This window comes from Juglans regia, chromosome 4 (assembly GCF_001411555.2).
Source record: "Juglans regia cultivar Chandler chromosome 4, Walnut 2.0, whole genome shotgun sequence".
Classification (NCBI taxonomy): domain Eukaryota; kingdom Viridiplantae; phylum Streptophyta; class Magnoliopsida; order Fagales; family Juglandaceae; genus Juglans; species Juglans regia.
The window spans coordinates 3,188,891-3,208,352 of NC_049904.1; the positions used below are offsets into that span (position 1 = coordinate 3,188,891).

General features: G+C 36.8%; 2 protein-coding genes across 2 annotated transcripts; both read left to right on the forward strand.

Moving 5' to 3' along the window:
- The first annotated feature begins 379 nt into the window (after positions 1-379).
- On the forward strand, positions 380-5,830 carry LOC109006812 (L-type lectin-domain containing receptor kinase IV.1-like). The gene is made up of 2 exons (XM_035689794.1): positions 380-845; positions 5,303-5,830. The coding sequence occupies exons 1-2, from the start codon at positions 515-517 to the stop codon at positions 5,791-5,793; spliced, it is 822 nt and encodes a 273-aa protein (XP_035545687.1). The 5' UTR covers positions 380-514; the 3' UTR covers positions 5,794-5,830.
- Positions 5,831-8,426: 2,596 nt separating this feature from the next.
- LOC109006760 (light-harvesting complex-like protein OHP1, chloroplastic) lies at positions 8,427-9,328 on the forward strand. The gene is made up of 3 exons (XM_018986135.2): positions 8,427-8,671; positions 8,784-8,906; positions 9,033-9,328. The coding sequence occupies exons 1-3, from the start codon at positions 8,507-8,509 to the stop codon at positions 9,099-9,101; spliced, it is 357 nt and encodes a 118-aa protein (XP_018841680.2). The 5' UTR covers positions 8,427-8,506; the 3' UTR covers positions 9,102-9,328.
- The last annotated feature ends 10,134 nt before the right edge of the window (positions 9,329-19,462 follow it).

Below are 19,462 nucleotides of genomic sequence, written 5' to 3' on the forward strand. Positions count from 1 at the left end.
TGTTTAGATGGACAAAAGTTGGATGAATTACCCCGATAGGCTTGTATCACCTGCATACGCTGAAGGCGTTAAATATTTCCTCACACAAGCATGAAACCATGTAAGTGGAAGGGATCGCATTCGGTGTCCATGTCGTGGATGCCTTAACAATCTTTGGCTGCCTATATTTGAGGTGGAAACCTATTTGTTTATTAAAGGGATCAACCCAGATTACACCCATTGGATATTTCATGGGGAGGAGGAGACAACATTGTACGTCAGTGATGATGAGGAGTATGACGATATCATCCAAGGAGACGATTACATAGATGACATGCAGCATATGTTGGATGACATCCAGGCAAGCACCTTTGTTGATAGAACGATTGGGTTGCCCGTGATTATAGTTAGTTTAGCCGTGGGAGCAATTTCAAGTTTAGTTTATGTCGTACGAAGGAAGAGGCAGTTTGCAGATTTGCAAGAAGATTGGGAGCTTGACTATGGGGCTCACAGGTTCACATACAAAGATCTTTATATGGCCACAGGTGGATTTAGGGAAAAAGAGCTATTGGGAAGTGGTGGATTTGGTAGAGTCTATAGAGGGATACTACCTACTTCAAAAATTGAGATTGCAGTGAAAAGGGTTTCCCATGAATCAAGGCAGGGCATGAGAGAATTTGTAGCAGAAATTGTGAGCATTGGTCGGCTTCGCCACAGGAATTTAGTTCCGCTATTGGGCAATTTCCGGCGCAAGGAAGAGCTGCTTTTGGTGTACGAATGCATGCCCAATGGAAGGCTGGACAAGTACCTATTTGGCCAACCAAAAGTCACCCTTGGCTGGAGCCAGAGATTTCGAGCGGTAAAAGGTGTTAAGAGGTGGCTTGAATTCAGATGGAACACTGCATGTGTCGTAGGTTTGCTGGAGCGGAGGTTCACTCAGCTCGAGCGAAATCAGACAGAGAGCCTCGCTCAAGCATCGCTCAAGATTCAGCTTGAGCAATATGAAGACAGAGAGCTTTAGCTCGACATTCGCTCGACATCCAGTTCGAGCGAATTCAGATAGAGAGCTTCGCTCGATATCCGCTCAACACCCAGCTCAAGCGAGTTCAGGCAGAGAGCTTCGCTCGACTCTCACTCGACATGCAGCTAGAGAGGTATCCAAGTCAGAGAGCTTCGCTCGACCCTCGCTCGACACCCAGCTCGAGCGAGTTCAGGCATAGAGCTTCGCTTGACTCTCGCTCAACTGTTGGCTTGAGCGAAGTGCAGAAAACCTACGTTCGCTCGACACTCGCTCGAGTGTTCGCTCGAGCTAATGTTCACAGAAGTGAATTTTACTGTTCCTATAAATACCAAACGGCGCCCACTTCTTCAAAAGACTTCAGAAATCACTTTTTGTGTTGTTTTTAGTGTTTTCTTGAAAGAGAAGTCTAGAGTGAGTTTGAGAGATAACTTCCTTGTGAAGTTTTGTTGTATTCATCTGTACTCCATCACTGTTGATAGTGAAATCTTCGATACCGACCCCACCAGTGGACGTAGGCTCATTTTGAGTCGAACCACTTAATTCTTGGTGTTCTTTCTGTGTGATTGTCATCAATTTCTTTCGTTTATTTCCGCTACTATACTTCGAGTTAGTCTTAGATCTACAGTTATTTCCAACAAACTGGTATCAGAGCTTGGCTCAGGGTGATCTGGAGGGATGGCTATGGCTAAGTTCGAAGTGGAGAAATTTGACGGTCAGAACAGTTTCAGTTTATGACGCATCAAGATGAAGGCTTTACTGCGATAACAGAGCTTTCCAAAAGTATTAGAAGTGTCGGTATCTGACGATTCTCCGGCTCCTTCAAAAGAAGAAGAAGAAAAGGTACACAGTACTATTCTTTTGTCACTATCTGATGGAGTTTTAAGAGAGGTTGCTGACGAGAAGACTGCAACTGGTCTCTGGTCGGCACTTGAGAATCTGTACATGAAGAGATCTCTCACCAACCGTTTGTATTTGAAACAACAGTTATACACTCTCAAAATGAAGGAAGGTACTCTTATTTCTGAACACCTAGATGAATTTAATAAAATCATTATGGATCTGAGGAACATAGATATTAAGCTTGAAGAAGAAGATCAAGCGTTAATTATTTTATGTTCATTACCCACATCTTTTGAGAACTTTGTGAATTCCATGTTTTATGGTAGAAATACAATTTCCTTGGTAGATGTAAAATATGCTTTGAATTCTAAAGAGTTGAGGATTAAATTGAGTGTGAAGAACACTAATGAACAAACTAGTGGCTTGTTTGTTAAGGGGTCCTCAAGCAGGGGTAGATCGAATGACAGGGGTTCAGAGAAGAATAAGGGGAAATCCAGGGGCAGTTCACAAACAACGTTTAGTAAGAAAAACGTCAAATGTCATTACTGCCATAAGTTTGGTCACTACAAGAATGAGTGTCCAAAATTGAAAGACAGAGAGGACGGCACTAGTTCCTCTAATGTCGTTAGTGTTGCTGATGATAGGTCTAACGACTCAGATCTGGTTCTAACAATTAGCGACTCCAGTAGTCGCTTTAGTGACAAGTGGGTCATGGACTCAGCTTGCACCTTTCATATGTGTCCCAAGAGGGACTAGTTCATTAACTATAAATCAATCAATAGAGGCTCCGTTCTGTTAGGGAATGATATGGCTTGTAGAATTGCTGGAATTGGTTCAGTCAGAATTAAGATGTTTGATGGAATTGTGATGACATTGTCTAATGTTCGACACATTCCAGAAAAAGAATCTTATTTCTTTGGGTACACTTGATTCCTTGGATTACAAGTACACTGGTGAAGGTGGAGCTATCAGAGTCAGTAAGGGCTCTATGGTTGTGATGAAAGGAGATAAGACAAATGGTCTTTATTTCCTTCAGGGCTCTACAGTGACAGGTGCAGCTGCAGTGTCTGTTTCAGATGATCCAGATTCAGATGTCACCCATTTGTGGCATATGCGTTTGGGTCATATGAGTGAGAATGGGATGTCAATTTTGAGTAAGCAAGGTTTGCTATGTAATCAGAAGATAGGGAAACTGGATTTCTGTGAACACTGTGTGTTTGGAAAACAGTGCAGAGTTCAGTTCTCTACAAGGGTTCACAGAACCAAAAGTTCTGTGGACTATATTCATTCTGATCTTTGGGGCCCATCTTCCGTTCCGTCAAAAGGTGGAGCTCAGTATTTGCTTACGTTCATTGATGATTTCTTACGGAAGGTTTGGGTTTACTTTCTGAAGCAGAAAAGCGATGTATTTGTTAACTTCAAACAGTGGAAAGCTTTGATTGAAAAGCAGACGGGCAAGAAAATCAAGCGACTTCGCACTGATAATGGTATGGAGTTTTGCGGAGGTGAGTTTGATGAATTCTACATAAATGAGGGTATTGCCAGACATCGTACAGTTAGACATACTCCACAGCAAAATGGGGTAGCTGAACGGATGAACAGGACTCTCTTGGAGAGAGCTCGCAGCATGCTTTCTAATGCAGGTTTGGGTAAGGATTTCTGGGCTGAAGCAATCAACACAGCCTGTTTCTTGGTCAATCGTTCTCCAGCCACAGCGATTGGTTTGAAGACTCCGAATGAGGTATGGTCTGATACTCCTACTGGTTATTCAAATTTGAAAATTTTTGGTTGTCCTGCATATTTCCATGTTAATGATGGAAAACTTGAGCCAAGGGCAAAGAATGGCATATTCATTGGGTATGCCAGTGGGGTGAAGGGATTCAGGTTGTGGTGTACTGATCCTAAATCACCCAAGTTTGTAATCAGTAGGGATGTCACTTTTGATGAAAAATCCATGCTTAGTCCAAGAAAGGAGATTACTGAGTCTACAGGACAAGAACAGGATGTTAGAAAGTAGGTGGAGTTTCAGGTGGAAGCACCACAAGGGCTGCCCAGTGGCGCCCAAGATCATGCTATTGCAGATGAGCATGATTCTGATTCGAGTAGCGGGGCACAAGGTGAGCAAGACTACAATATAGCGACTGGTAGACAGAAGAGGCAGATTAGACCACCTCAGAGATATGCTCATGCAGATATGGTGATGTATGCTCTTACTACCGCAGAGAATATTGTTGGTTAGGAGCCTTCCAGTTATTCAGAAGCTGTCAAGAGCATAGAATCTGCACAGTGGTGCGCAACTATAACTGAAGAGATTGAGTCTCTTCACAAAAACCAAACATGGGATTTGGTTCTGTTGCCAAAGAAAGTGAAGACTGTTGGCTGCAAATGGGTCTTCAAAAGAAAAGAGGGAATCCAGGGTGATACAGATGCAAGATACAAGGCACGCTTAGTTGCTAAGGGCTTCAGTCAGAGAGAAGGCATTGACTTCAATGAAGTCTTCTCTCTAGTGATGACTAAGCCAGTTGCAGTATACAAGTTCAAACTTTGTTTGGACTTGATTGGTGTTCGCATTTTGTTATTCCCGTAAGGGATTTGGTGGTGGGGATTGGTTTTGTGGTCAGAGGTTTTTTTTTGTGTTTTGGCAGAGTTCAAGCCAATGTGGAGATTTGTTAAGAGGTGGCTTGAATTCAGATGGAACAGTGCATGTGTCGTAGGTAACCTCGAGCGGAGGTTCACTTAGCTCGAGCAAAATCAGACAGAGAGCCTCGCTCAAGCATCGCTCGAGCTTCAGCTCGAAGCAATATGAAGATAGAGATCTTCGCTCGACATTCGTTCGACATCCAGCTCGAGCGAATTCAGACAGAGAGCTTCGCTCGATATCCGCTCGACACCCAGCTCGAGCGAGTTCAGGCAGAGAGCTTCGCTCGACTCTCGCTCGACATGCAGCTCGAGCGGTATCCAAGTCAGAGAGCTTCGCTCGACCCTCGCTCGACACCCAGCTCGAGCGAGTTCAGGCAGAGAGCTTCGCTCGACTCTCGCTCAACTGTTGGCTTGAGCGAAGTGCAGAAAACCTACGTTCGCTCGACACTCGCTCGAGTGTTCGCTCGAGCCAATGTTCACAGAAGTGAATTTTACTATTCCTATAAATACCAAACGGCGCCCACTTCTTCAAAAGACTTCAGAAATCACTTTTTGTGTTGTTTTTAGTGTTTTCTTGAGAGAGAAGTCTAGAGTGAGTTTGAGAGATAACTTCCTTGTGAAGTTTTGTTGTATTCATCTATACTCCATCTCTGTTGATAGTGAAATCTTCGATACCGACCCCACCAGTGGACGTAGGCTCATTTTGAGTCGAACCACTTAATTCTTGGTGTTCTTTCTGTGTGATTGTCATCAATTTCTTTCATTTATTTCCGCTACTATACTTCGAGTTAATCTTAAATCTACAGTTATTCCCAACAAAAGGTGTAGCAACGGGGCTGTTTTATCTATACGAACAATGGGAACAAGTAGTTGTTCATAGAGATGTTAAGTCAAGTAATGTCTTGCTCGATGGTGAGCTGAATGGTAGATTAGGAGACTTCGGCCTTGCAAGATTATATGACCATGGAACAGATCCTCATACTACCCATCTGGCAGGAACTATCGGGTATCTTGCGCCAGAAAATTTTAGAGGCGGCAAGGCCACAACAAGCACTGATGTGTTTGCTTTCGGGGCCTTTTTGCTTGAGGTTGCTTGTGGAAGAAGACCAATAGAACAAAATAGGCCAACAGAGGATGTGCTTTTGGTTAATTGGGTATTTTCTCATTGGAAACGAGGCGATATTCTTGAGGCAAGGGATCCAAATTTGGGGGAAGAGTATGTGGCAGAGGAAGCAGAACTGGTATTGAAACTTGGGTTGTTATGCTCTCATTCGGCACTCGCAGCTAGGCCTAGCATGCGCCAAATCGTGTAGTACTTGGAGGGCGATGTTCCTCCTCGTCCAGAGTTTTGTGCCAGCAACTTAGCATTTGCACATTCCGAAGCTTTCGATGATTTTTACTTGGCATATCAGGCTTCTGTGAACAATGCAGTTGTTCATTTCCTCTTTTGTTACAGAATCAATTCTATCCGGAGGTCGCTGATTCCGAAAGCTTTTGTTTGAGAACGTAGATTGTGGCCTTTTGTGCAAGATCTTAGATAGAATTGTGGTACTAGAATACAGTTGCTTTTTGAGGATTTGCAGTATAGGGATTATTATAGATTGATATGATTCAAAGCAAATAAACACGTATAATTCAATTTGTATTAGTGGACATGGCTCTCTGTGGCTGGTTGGGGCTTTCTCTCATGGTCGGCAACTAGAGTATATCATTGAGTTGATAAAATTCGTCATGTAAATTCAAAGTATTGATTGTTATTTCTACAATATGAAGAAATCAGTAGGACCATGTTCCATGATTTTTTTCCACCACTTAAAATGACTTGCATACACGATGCACTTCCATTGTTGTGATCTCTGCAAGAGTAATGCTATATACAATCGTAGAGTGTGCAAGAGCCATACAGTTGCTTTGAAAAAGAGTGGTATCTATTATTAAAAAATTAATTTTTTTTCATGTGGGTCTCGTATTTATTCACTTTTTTCAAAGTGATTGTACAATGCTTACATATTCACGACTGTAACTATTATTTCTCTTTTTGAGTCTCTAATATCCTTTTGGGTTCCTCCAGTAAATACGACTATTGATTTCTAACGAGAGACCCTGCTGCATAAATGGTCGAATATGATTAGTTGGCTAATCAATATAATGCATAATAACACAGGCACCACTTCTAAGATATAGTAACACTTAACATATTCCGGAATGTCATGGTAATCCATAATTGATAGAAGACCTGAGGTCTTCCATGTGAATCATTAAAATACGAATACAAGAAGGTCAAGCTCGGAGAGTTGGTATGTACAAGGCGGTCACCTTGAACATGGCTATCCATGTGGCACCATGGAATCTCTCTATCAGAATCAGTAATAACCTTTCTTTCTTTTTTTGTGTTTTTTCATCTTTATACTTGATGGTCATTTTTTTTAAAGAAAGTAGGGTATCCTGCAGATTTCTTTTAATTGCTGGCACTTGTCTTTTATTGGTGGCTCCATCGGTGGCTTCTATTATGATACAAATAGCAGGTATTACCTCCCCTTTTTATGTCGTCTTCTTCATATTATGGATTGCAGTATTTTCTCTAACCAAGCAGAAATTGCCACAATTGAGACCGGACTTGTAAATAAATTTATAAGAGCACAGAAATTCCAATGCCTGTTCGAGAATTTTATTGAAAAATTGACAAGTGATGTGTCTATACTGTCTGTGTTAGAGCATTAGTAATGGTCTAGTCATTATCAAGTCGAAAATTTGATTAAAAGTTGAGATTTTAGCTAAAGTCAAAACATTGGAGAGATTAATCCACATTGGATCTTCTATCCAAAAGTCAAAATGATAATATAATATTAGATATTTTAATAATAATTTTTTTTTTATATATTTTGCAAATACATACTATATATTAATTAATAATTTAATTTTTGTTTAAAATTATTATTTTCTAACTATTTTTTTCTTCAATCTAATTATCTAACAGTAGCCATTGAGAATACTTTTGGAGTAAAATATTATTTTGAAGATGAATAGTTTTGGCTAAATTTGGAGAAATAGATAGATTTACTGTTGCTTAAAAGTGTAGTGTTAGAATTTTGATTATTCCAATACAGATCACTTCTGAGCTACTTAACCAAAATTTGGCTAGACAATGTCAGTGCTTGACTACTGTTAGAACTCATAAAAATGTACGCAGCTGACGGAAAATATACCTCAAACTCAATCTCAACAGTTGTTCCACAATTACCTCCGGTGGTGTTACATCCCCTTGTAAGGGCTGAAGAGGAGGAGGGGTCTGCCCACATGGGCGCGCCCCTTCAGATTACAACTATATTTATGGAACACTTCTTACAGATGTTATTATTTGTGAATTCAAGCTAAATATGCATGTCAAAGGGATTCTTCCAACTACCTATAGCATGCAATTAACATCTGCAGCCGTTTATCCTATTCTCGTGATTTATGATGAGTTTGGATGTTAAATTGAATTGAGTTACATTGAGTTGAGTTGAGTTAAAATGATAAAATATTGTTAAAATATTATTATTATTATTATAAGATTTGAAAAAATTGAATTGTTTATTATATTTTATATTAGAATTTGAAAAAGTTATAATGATGAGTTGAGATGAATTTAGTTTCCAAATGAAGTCTTAAACTCATCTTATGTGAGTTCTACATAACTCATTCCACCATTTCAATTCACTATTATTCATAAAAAAATTCAATTCAACTTAACCCAACTCAATATCAATCGCAGCCTTAACAAAACTATGCAGTATGCACACTCTGAAGTCTGAACTGAATGTGATCGAGTCCTACGCATGCTGTGGCTGTGGGACACGAGACGACATTCACGGTCCATGCCCACTGGGGACCCAACCCAACACATCATTTGTGTCCAGTCCAGTGCAAGCTGAACGTGTATCAAAACCCACCACGGGAAAAAAGAAAAACAAAACAGAATATCAACCCGTACAAACAAGATAAGGTGGCTGAAGAAGCAACGGTTACGGTTGTAGAACCAAAACAATGGCAACTTCTTCTTCCACATTACCGTCCCCTCTCCTCCCATCGACAGCTCCGATAAACCGTCGGAACCAGCAACTCGCACTTTTCAATAATCGTAAGCTGAATGGTGCAACCCTTAAGAAACACGTATGCTTCAGGATCCATGCTGCAAAGCTTCCTGCTGGAGTATGTTCTTGTTTCTGCGCTTGCTTTTCGTTTTAAATCTTCTTCTTTTTTTTTTTGTTTGTTTATCTGGAAATTCTAGTTATGGAAATGAAATGGGTTTGGGAAATTTCAGGTGGAAGTGCCGAAAACAGAGCCGAAATTCAGCGCCCCTTTTCTTGGTTTCACAAGGACGGCTGAAATTTGGAATTCTAGAGCTTGTATGATTGGCCTCATTGGAACTTTCATAGTAGAATTGGTGAGTTTTTCTCCTTCTTTTATTTTTCCCCTCTGAATTTCAGTGTTCTGCTCTTCTTCTTATTCTTATTGTAACCCAAAAAGCCTTTTGTGCAAGTATTCATCCCTGGAGTTGTGATTTTTTCAGATTTTGAACAAGGGAATTCTACAGTTGATTGGGGTGGAAATAGGGAAAGGTCTCGATCTTCCACTTTGACCATTTTATTGCTAAATTCGCATTTATGTAAAACATTTCGTCTATTATTTGTTTCAAAAATCAGTCCTTTTTAACTATAATTGTAATTTAACGTTGTACCCAAAGTGAGTGTGCTTTTGATCGTTTAGCTGGATGTGTGTTCATCCTTCGATCTCTACTGTGCCAAGAGGCAGTCTCATGTTTGTCAGCACGGAACTTTCAATTGTAAGGTTTTTAAAGATGAGAAATTATTTGTACAATTTTTAAATAGATAAATTTTATACAAATTTTTGTAAAAAAAGTAGATTTTACTTTAAAAAAATATAAAAAAAAATTATTATTTATTAGTGAGACTTATTATTTTACAAAATGTTTGTATGAGATTTGTCTATTTGAGACTTTTATCTAATATTACTCTTTTTTTATAGATTATGGAGTATGTGTAGTTAATAATAACTGATGAAAAGAATTATTATTTTAAAATTACAGTTATATTATTTTGGAAATAGCCACTTTAAGAGGGTTTTTTCTTTTTTTTTATGGGTGCCAAAGGATGAAAGATCGCTTGAGCATTAAAGTATTAGAAAAGTCCTCTGTCGAATGTGTAAGACCATTGGTAATGGTGAAGCCAAATGCAAAAGGCAAAATCACATATTTTATTTTTTGTCTCTGTCATTTAAGAAAGTCCCTCATATTAGATTATTAGATTATGCATCTTTTAACTAAAATAATAATAAAATGTTACTTTTTTTATTATTTTTTTTCCTAAAATTAATTTTTTATATATTTTACAATTAAAACCCACTACATAAGATCTACAACAACATCTATATAAAGAAACCCAATACATAATGATTACCTGTGTTGTCTTAAAATTGAACTTCAACTAAATTTATATACACCAATTTCATCAACTTAAAATTGAACATCAACTAATTTCAGTAAGTTGTCTCAAATTAGTTCAATACACTGAAAGTTGTCTATAATATAAATTTCATGTATAAAAATCAATGTCATTTCATTACATTACATGAATACATATGTAATTCTTTTCCAAAAGTTGTCCTTTTTTGTTTTTTTGTTTTTTATCAATGTCATTCCAAGCAACCAGCATACAAGCAGCAACCAACCAGCAATTCCAACCATCAACCAACTTCTAGCTTCTAGCCACCAGCAAACAATAAAACTCCTCCAGCATACAACAAACAACCAGCTTCCAGCTTCTAAGCAGCAACCAACCAGCAACAATAAAACTCCTCCAGCAACCCCATCAATAATGTTGGGAAATATTCTGAAATGCTTTGTAAATTAGAGAATATGTAAAATAACAAGAACAAATTTGAAAGAGAGAACCCGGTGTTGAGGCACGTTGTGATAGACGCTTTCCTTAGAGTAGATTCCGCCGCCTCCAATATTAAACATGCACTAGGCTTCTTGACAGTCTACTCCCAAGATACAACAACGTTGGTTCCCGTTAATCTCCTCGTCGGTGCACACAAAAGGAGATCCTCGAATCCGATATAAAATAGCCAAAGCCCAAAGACAGAAAGACAAAGAGAATGAAGAGGTGTTTCTCTAAATTTTGTAAAGAATTTGGAGTTAATGAATTTGTGGATGGGGTTCCCTATTTATAGAGAATGAAAGAGTACTTATGAAAAGTCACAACTTATTTAAATGAAATGGTACATGTAAAAAGTCACATCACTTAAATGAAATGGTGTTTGTGAAAAGTCACAACTTAAATGAATGAACACTTTTGAGAAGTCACAACTTTTCAAATATTAGAGAATACATTGAAAAAGTTTCTAATTCACCAAAGGACACAACCCTTTGTTTGGTTGAGAAGCGGTTAAGGCTCATATCCCTAAGAGGCATACATTGGTTCAAGTACCAAGACACAAAATCTAGATAACCGAACCGATACATTGAACAATGGTAATGGTTCACATTATTTTTCACTTTATATCAAATATTTTAATCATTTCTATGATGAAAAACTAACAATCCCCCACCTGATTAAAATATTTTAAAGAACAGAATAGAATACAATTTTCTTTCTTTGGACTAAGTACTATGCATCAATAGAGGTAGCTTGCGGCTTTGAACGTTTACCTAGTGTTAGCGTGTTTCCATCTGAAAGATCCATGGTGAACCAAGTCTTGAACCAGAATCTTTAACTCAGGCTTCTCCACACCACACACATAGTACGGCATATATCAGGTTCCTTTCAAGGTGGTGCATAAAGGCCGTGCACCGTATATTGGATTCATGAGCGCTCTAGGAAATAGCCCAATTACCATAGACTGCGGCCCCACAGTCACACTCATATAGGTGAGTCCTCCCAGGGTACCTGCAATTCAATACCTCGCCTTAGTCTTGGACTCATTCAAAGCATTTCGCTTTTCCTTTGCCATTGCATTTGTAGCACTCACACCCTAGGGATGAACCTATAATAATATTTTAATAGTGCTATTCAGTCACTCAAATAGTTTGTTCTTCCCATTGAACCTTCTTCTTGGGATCTCCAGTCAGGAATGTTGGGTTGCCACTATTGGTGACCTAATTAATGGACTTCAGTCCCATCCCCCTTGATGTACGTATAACCTTCGACTTTGCCAGTCCTTTCGTCAAAGGATCTGCAAGGTTATCTTCTGACTTTACATATTCCAAAGTCAGGTATCCATTCTTTATCAGGTATCTTATCGTAGAATGCCTGATACTTAAATGTTTCCTCTTATGATTAAAGTGTTTATTATTACAAATACTTATCACAGTCTGATTGTCACAAAGAACAGAAATGGCTGGCATTGGTTTTTTAACTAGTGGAATTTTTTATAATAAATTTTTAAACCACTCTACCTCATGTCCGGTAGTATCTAAGGCTATTAATTCAGCTTCCATAGTAGATCGTGAAATCACAGTTTGTTTAGAAGATCTCCAAGCCACAACTGCTCCACTGAGAGTGAAAATATATCCACTTGTTCCCTTACAATCTACTGTGTCAGTTATCCAACTAGCATCACTATATGCTTCCAATATAGTGGGATACCCAGAATAATGGATACCATATGTCATGGTTCCTTTCAAATATTTAAGAATTCTTTCCAATGCCTTCCAATGAGAATTATCAGGCCTACTAGTATATCTGCTAAGTCTACTCACAGCATATGAAATATCAGGTCTAGTAGAATTAGCAATATACAGTAACGTACCAATAATCTGAGAATATCTCAGTTGTGACAGGATCTCCAAGATTCTTACTTAAATGCAAACAATGATCAAGATGAGTACTAACAGGTTTGCATTCGAATCTCTCAAACTTTTTAAGAATCTTTTCAATATAATGAGATTGATTTATGTTAATATCATCACGAGATCTCATTAATTTAATACCAAGAATTACCTGTGCCTCTCCCATATCTTTCATGTCAAAATTCTTAGATAAAAAATTTTTAACATCAAGAATAATATCTATATTGGTACCAAAGATGAGAATATCATCAACGTAAAGACATAGCATTACGCATGCACCATCAACTATTTTAGTGTATAAACACTTATCAGATTTATTTATCTTAAAATCATAAGATAAAATTATTTCATCAAACTTTTGGTGCCATTGTTTAGGAGCTTGCTTTAAATCATAGAGAGATTTAATAAGTTTACAAACTTTTCTTTCCTGTCCTGGAACCACAAACCCCTTTGGTTGATCCATGTATATCTCTTCTTCTAGATCGCCATTTAGAAATGCGGTCTTTACGTCCATTTGGTGGACTTCAAGTTTATGGATCGCTGTTAGAGCAATTAGAACACGAATTGTGGTTATTCTAGTAACAGGAGAATATGTATCAAAATAATCGATACCCTCTCTTTGTGTAAAGCCCTTTGCAACCAGCCTAGCTTTAAATTTATCAATAGTACCATCAGGTCTTAATTTCTTTTTAAAAATCCACTTACATCCAATGGTTTTACATCCAGGTGGAAGATCACATAAATTCCAAGTACCATTAATCTTAAGAGATTCTATCTCACTATTTACTGCTTCTTTCCAGAAAGTAGAATCAATAGAAAGCATGGCTTCCTTGAAAGTCAATGGGTCTTCCTCCATAGAATAAGTATAAAAGTCATGTCCAAAATCCTTTTCCTTTCTAACTCGTTTTCCTCTTCCAAGTTCATTTTCTAATCCAAATACACTATCAGGATTATTTATAATGGTAGGTTGACTACTGGTGTAAGGAAAACTTACTGTAAGTAAAGATCTTTCTACTTTATTTTTGAAAGGAAATAGATCTTTAAAAAATGTTGCATCTCTAGACTCCATGATGGTGTTGGGATCAATACCTTGGACTTCTGATTTGATTATCAAAAACCTATATGCAGAACTATGTCTAGCATACCCAATGAATACTGCATCTACTGTGTTGGGACCTAATTTTCTTTTCTTAATTTTTGGAACATTAACCTTTGCAAGACAACCCCAAACTCTAAAGAAATTAATATTGGGTATTCTACCATTCCAGAGTTAATACGGTGTCTTGTTAGATTCCTTAAATGGTACTCTATTCAAGATAAAACAAGATGCAAGTATTGCTTCCCCCCACCATTGCTCAGGTAGGCCGGAACTAGAGAGCATGCATTTGACCATATCCATCAAGGTTCTATTTTTTCTTTCAGAAACACCATTGGATTGAGAAGAATATGGAGCAGTTTCCTCATGTATAATACCATTCTCCTCACAGTATTGAGCTAATTGATTAGAGGAGTATTCACATCCTTTATCAGACCTGATAATTTTAATTTTTCTCTCCAATTGGTTTTCAACTTCAGTTTTATAGATGACAAATTTACTAAATGATTCATCTTTTGTTTTCATTAAGTAAACATAACAAAATTTAGACATATCATCTATAAAAGTAATGAAGTATTTATTACCACCTTTAGAGGAGACACAATTTAAATAACAACCATCACTATGAATTAATTCAAGTAGTGATGAGTTTCTTATAATAGATTTAAATGGCTTTCTAGGCTGTTTTGATTGAACACAAATTAAACATTTTTCATCCAAATCAACAGGAACTTTAGGAATAATCTCTAAATCCATCATTCTTTTGACATTATGATAATTAACATGGCCTAATCTAGCATGCCATATTGAAGAGGAACATGTAGAAAATACAAATTTATTATTAGAATCAAATTTGTCTACTACATTATTTTGAATATTTATTACAAACAAACCACCACTCACATAGCCTTTCCCCACAAATGACCCATATTTAGTTACAATAACTTTATTGGATTGAAATAATAATGTGTAGCCTGCCCCATTGAGTAAAGATCCACTGATTAGGTTTCTCCTCGCCTCTGGTACGTAAAATACTTCTTCTAAAGGAAGAGTATTTCCAGATGTTAATTTGAGTACAATTTTTCCTACTCCAAATACTTGTGCAGAGGTGGAGTTACCCATCGTCACTTTCATGCCGCTTGTATCCGTTCATCGGTTCCAACAGAGTCGGTCTCGGAAAGCACCATATGAGCCTGTGGGTTAGGCGATCTTGGTTGTTCATTGCCTTGATATTTCCTCTTCTTATAGCGACAATTTTTGGCCAAATGACCTGGTTTGTTACAGTTAAAACAAATGGGTCTTTTATCATCTTTGTCAATATAAGATTTTGGTTTCAAATTATTCCCATAATTAGTTTTACCCTTATTGAATTTGGATTTCTGATGTAGTGGGTTCTTATGAGTTTTATGGCCTTCTACAATATTTGCTTTAGACTGAAAATCAGAAACCAATGGTGGGATGAGATCATTTTCCAAGTGTTGTTCTTGGATCCTAATGGCAGAGATCAAAGTTTCCATGGTCATATTTTCAGTCTTATGTTTAAGAGATAGGCCAAAATTCTTCCATGAAGGAGGCAACTTGTCTATTGTACAAGCAACTTGGAGACGCTCGGTAATACCCATTCCCCGTTGGCCCAATTCATGGTAAAGAATAGTTAACTCATGGGCTTGCTCTACCACAGATTTGGAATCATCCATCTTGAAACCAAGAAATTGGCTTGCGGTGTACTTATCCATTCCGGCATCTTGTACACCATATTTCTTATCAAGAGCATTCCAAATATCTTTGGCAGATTTAATGTGTAGATAAACATCAAAAAGTGTGTCACTTAAATGATTTAAAATCCTACATCTACACAAATTATCTTTTTCTGCATATGTTTGCAATTCAATAGTACGTGCAGGCTTATGTAAATCATCAGAAGGAGGATCATTCTCAATAACAAAATATAATCCAAGCATTGTAAGAAAGATTTTCATCTTTTCTTACCAACGCTTAAAATTGATTTCTCCAAATTTCTCGGGTGCAATAGGTTCGTTTGAAGTCATGGTGGCAACCAATCAATTAAACACACATCTAGTTTAACAAAGAGAATTATCTACTCTAAGATTGTTGGGAAATATTCTGAAATGCTTTGTAAACTAGAGAATATGTAAAATAACAAGAACAAATTTGAAAGAGAGAACCCGGTGTTGAGGCACGTTGTGATTGATGCTTTTCTTAGAGTAGATTCCGCTGCCTCCAATATTAAACATGCACTAGGCTTCTTGACAGTCTACTCCCAAGATACAACAACGTTGGTTTCCTTTAATCTCCTCGTCGGTGCACACAAAAGAAGATCCTCGAACCCGATATAAAATAGCCAAAGCCCAAAGACAGAAAGACAAAAAGAAGGAGGAGGTGTTTCTCTAAGTTTTGTAGAGAATTTGGAGTTAATGAATTTGTGAGTGGGGTTCCCTATTTATAGAGAATGAAATGGTACTTATGAAAAGTCACAACTTATTTAAATGAAATGGTACATGTGAAAAGTCACATCACTTAAATGAAATGGTGTTTGTGAAAAGTCACAACTTAAATGAATGAACACTTTTGAGAAGTCACAACTTTTCAAATATTAGAGAATACATTGAAAATGTTTCTAATTCACCAAAGGACACAACCCTTTGTTTGGTTGAGAAGCGGTTAAGGCTCATATCCCTAAGAGGCATACATTGGTTCAAGTACCAAGACACAAAATCTAGATAACCGAATCGATACATTGAACAATGGTAATGGTTCACATTATTTTTCACTTTATATCAAATATTTTAATCATTTCTATGATGAAAAACCAACAATATCAACAATTCCATCAAGTTTAGTACAATTAAAAACCAGGAAGTCTAGTGCAATAAAAAAAAACCTAGCTGACCCACAAGCAAGTCAAAAAACATATTACCATACAGTAAAAAATAATTACAAAATACCCACAAATAAATGTACCAGCAAGTCCATCACCAATCAAAATAAACCAAAACCAAGCATACATCTATGTACGGGATATGGCCTTATTCCTTTGCCCCTCAATGATTTCCATTTGAAAATTATGAAAATACTCTTGCTGCACAGAATTCATAGAATCAATATCCAATTTCATAATTTTCATATCAGTTTTCCTCTTCTTAAGAACTATTAAATCAGATCTATCATTGTCAGTCTTAATTTCCATATTAAGTTCTCTCTTCCTAAGAAGTATTAACTCAAATCTATCATTATCAACCTTGATTATTGCTTCTCTTCTCTCCATCATACATGTCTTCCTATCATCACTCATGTGCCTTAAGACCTCATTAAACTCATTAACTTGTGATTCCTTACCTTTTCATTCTCTCTCTCTTTCTTTTTTATTTCTTTTTCATTTTCAGTCTTATTGCCTATAGGTCTCTCACCGTCCACGGACACATTTTTCATGTCTTCCCCTAATTATATTGAGTTTGGAGTAATACCTAAACGTACCACATTGTCTTTCCTTCCTACGAGTTCCATGTGTGTTTGCCATTTCGGTTGGTGCCTCAAAAGATTCCAACAATGTTCCATGTTGAAGTTGGTTTTTTGGGTTTCTCAATACAAATTTTTTGCCTTATCAATCTACAAAATAGTTCCAAAGTTAGTTTGTTATATCATTGCAAAGACTTAATAATTACAACAATAATAATTGGAAAAAACATTACACGTTGTATAGCTCAGTCGTACTGCTTGGATGCATTCCTTCAATTTAGGCTATGGAATCACAAAATTTATTGACACATTTTTAAATGCTTGACCACCGATTGGTCAAAGAGGGTACAGATCGTTATGGACCGTTAGGTTTTTTTATAGGTATTACAATAATTATAAATTCTACTCCACAATTATGTGAAGGTTTGGTTAGTCCACCGTGTAGAGTCTATACCAATGTTAAGCCAAGCTGAAACAAGGAGCGTATATTTCTCTGCAGTAAATGACACACCTAGCTGAAATTTTTTAATAGGTGCCCTTGTTTCCCATTGGGGTTGTGTCACTTGGACATCAACATTTGCACTATCCACAGGGGTTGTTAATACCACCCTCACCACTTTGCAACAGTGTGATAAAGAATAGATCCTTATTAATTAGAGTGTTCATCCTTCAACAAAATATTGAAAGAGAAAATGTTACTAAGTGATTCAGAAATATATGCTCTCTCATTATCAAGATAAAGCATATGAAATCATAAAATCCATGCTTACTCATAGTCCCATTGTTTTACTCATAGTCACATTGGCAATTAAAACAACAAATTATAACAGAGAATCAGCAAAACAAATAACAAAGTTGAAGCATAAATTATTATAACAAACATCCATTTGTATCCCAAGCATTTATTTAATATACAAACTAATACATATCTCAAGCATCCATTTAACATTATACATTTTTTAATATACAAACCTTGTACATATCCCAAACATCCATTTTTTACAATACATTTAATATGCATATCCCAAGCATCCAACAAATGATTTATACATTTTTTAATATACAAAACATTTAATATAAAAACATCCATTTTTTACCACCACCTTAAAAGCAAGAACAATATATATAATTCACAAGCATTATGCATATCCCAAGCATCCAAGCCACCTTAAAAACAAGAACAGAAAATTGAAACCTAATCTAGATTAAGCAAAACCAGAGGAAAAAGTAATAAAATACCACCCTCTTGCTCCTACATGTTTAGAAAAACCAGGGGACCTATTAAAAACAAAAAATTGAAATCCTAAATTCATCCCTAAAATCACTCCTGAAATGAAAACCCTAATCTAGATTAAGCAAAGCATCCAAACAACAATTACAGCAAGCTGAAATCTATGTAATAAAATCCCTAGGAAAAACAGAGAGAGAGTTTCATTTACCCTAGCTAAGTCTATAGTGAAAACACCAAGCAAGTGTAGCAGTAGTGGTGATGAATAGCGACATCGATGGAGGAAGGATACCGTCCTTGTGGGAGACCGAAAACCTGGAAATCATCACATGATTAAGAGTTTTGGGAGGGAGAAATAGAAAACCTTCACTCGGCCAGAGAGAGAGAATGAAGAAATAGAGTATAGAGGGAGAAAATCATACCTAAATTGTCGCTAGATCTCTCGAGAGCTGGTACTGTTCCGTTGAGAGCTGCAAGGGTTTTTTTTTTTCTAGAGAAAGGGTTCTGTCGAGGGAGAAAAGGAAAGGATTCAGGTGAGAAAAAAAAATAAAGATGTTGTGTTGAGAGATAAAGAGAGAATGGGAGGAGAGAGAAAAAAGTAATAAAATAAAATTTAAAAGGTGACTAGTCCATCTGAAAGTATGTAGTAATACTGTTCGTAGTAAGGAAAACATTTACAAATGGCTTATCCAATTTAGTTAATTTAATGATGTAACTAGCTAAATATGTGTTTGCATTTGCATTTGGCTACACTATTGCCAATGCTCAGGATGGCTAGGTTTTGCACTGATTAAAAGATCTTGATTCACCATCCTGGCCATCAGGACTCCTATTATGTGTCCTATGGAACTGTTTCATGCCATTATCTCAAGGCCACTTGATTTAATTTGTTGTTCTCCTGTGTGTGTGGAGCCTGGTTATATGTTTGTGTGCAGCTTGATTTGATGAATCAATCCAATACATATTCATTGTGGTTTTGACCCCTTTGGCTCTTAAACCGATCCAACCTGACCCGTTAATTAAGATTTACTATATATTGTATTAAACCATATATAGCTACCGGATTGTATCTTTTTTTTTCAACTAAATCAAATATTTTGCAACTCTATGGATGTATGCACGTTGTTGAATCACATAAATATTATGTCATGTGTTGATTGATTCCACTTATTTTACTTATTTTAACTCCTAACATAATTAATAGAGAAGTATTTTAGTCACAAAAAGATCACATAAAAATAAACTCACAAACTGACATGACTTAATATAGTACATTAGGATGTAAAATTACTTTTACTGTAAAATAAGTCTAAAATATCACATAAAATC

Coding starts and splice junctions, on each gene's coding strand:
- LOC109006812 (XM_035689794.1), top strand. CDS start 515: ATGGCCACAGGTGGATTTAGGGAAAAAGAGCTATTGGGAAGTGGTGGA. Junction 846..5,302: donor GAGATTTCGAGCGGTAAAAG/GTGTTAAGAGGT, acceptor TCCCAACAAAAG/GTGTAGCAACGGGGCTGTTT.
- LOC109006760 (XM_018986135.2), top strand. CDS start 8,507: ATGGCAACTTCTTCTTCCACATTACCGTCCCCTCTCCTCCCATCGACA. Junction 8,672..8,783: donor CTGCAAAGCTTCCTGCTGGA/GTATGTTCTTGT, acceptor GGGAAATTTCAG/GTGGAAGTGCCGAAAACAGA. Junction 8,907..9,032: donor GAACTTTCATAGTAGAATTG/GTGAGTTTTTCT, acceptor TGATTTTTTCAG/ATTTTGAACAAGGGAATTCT.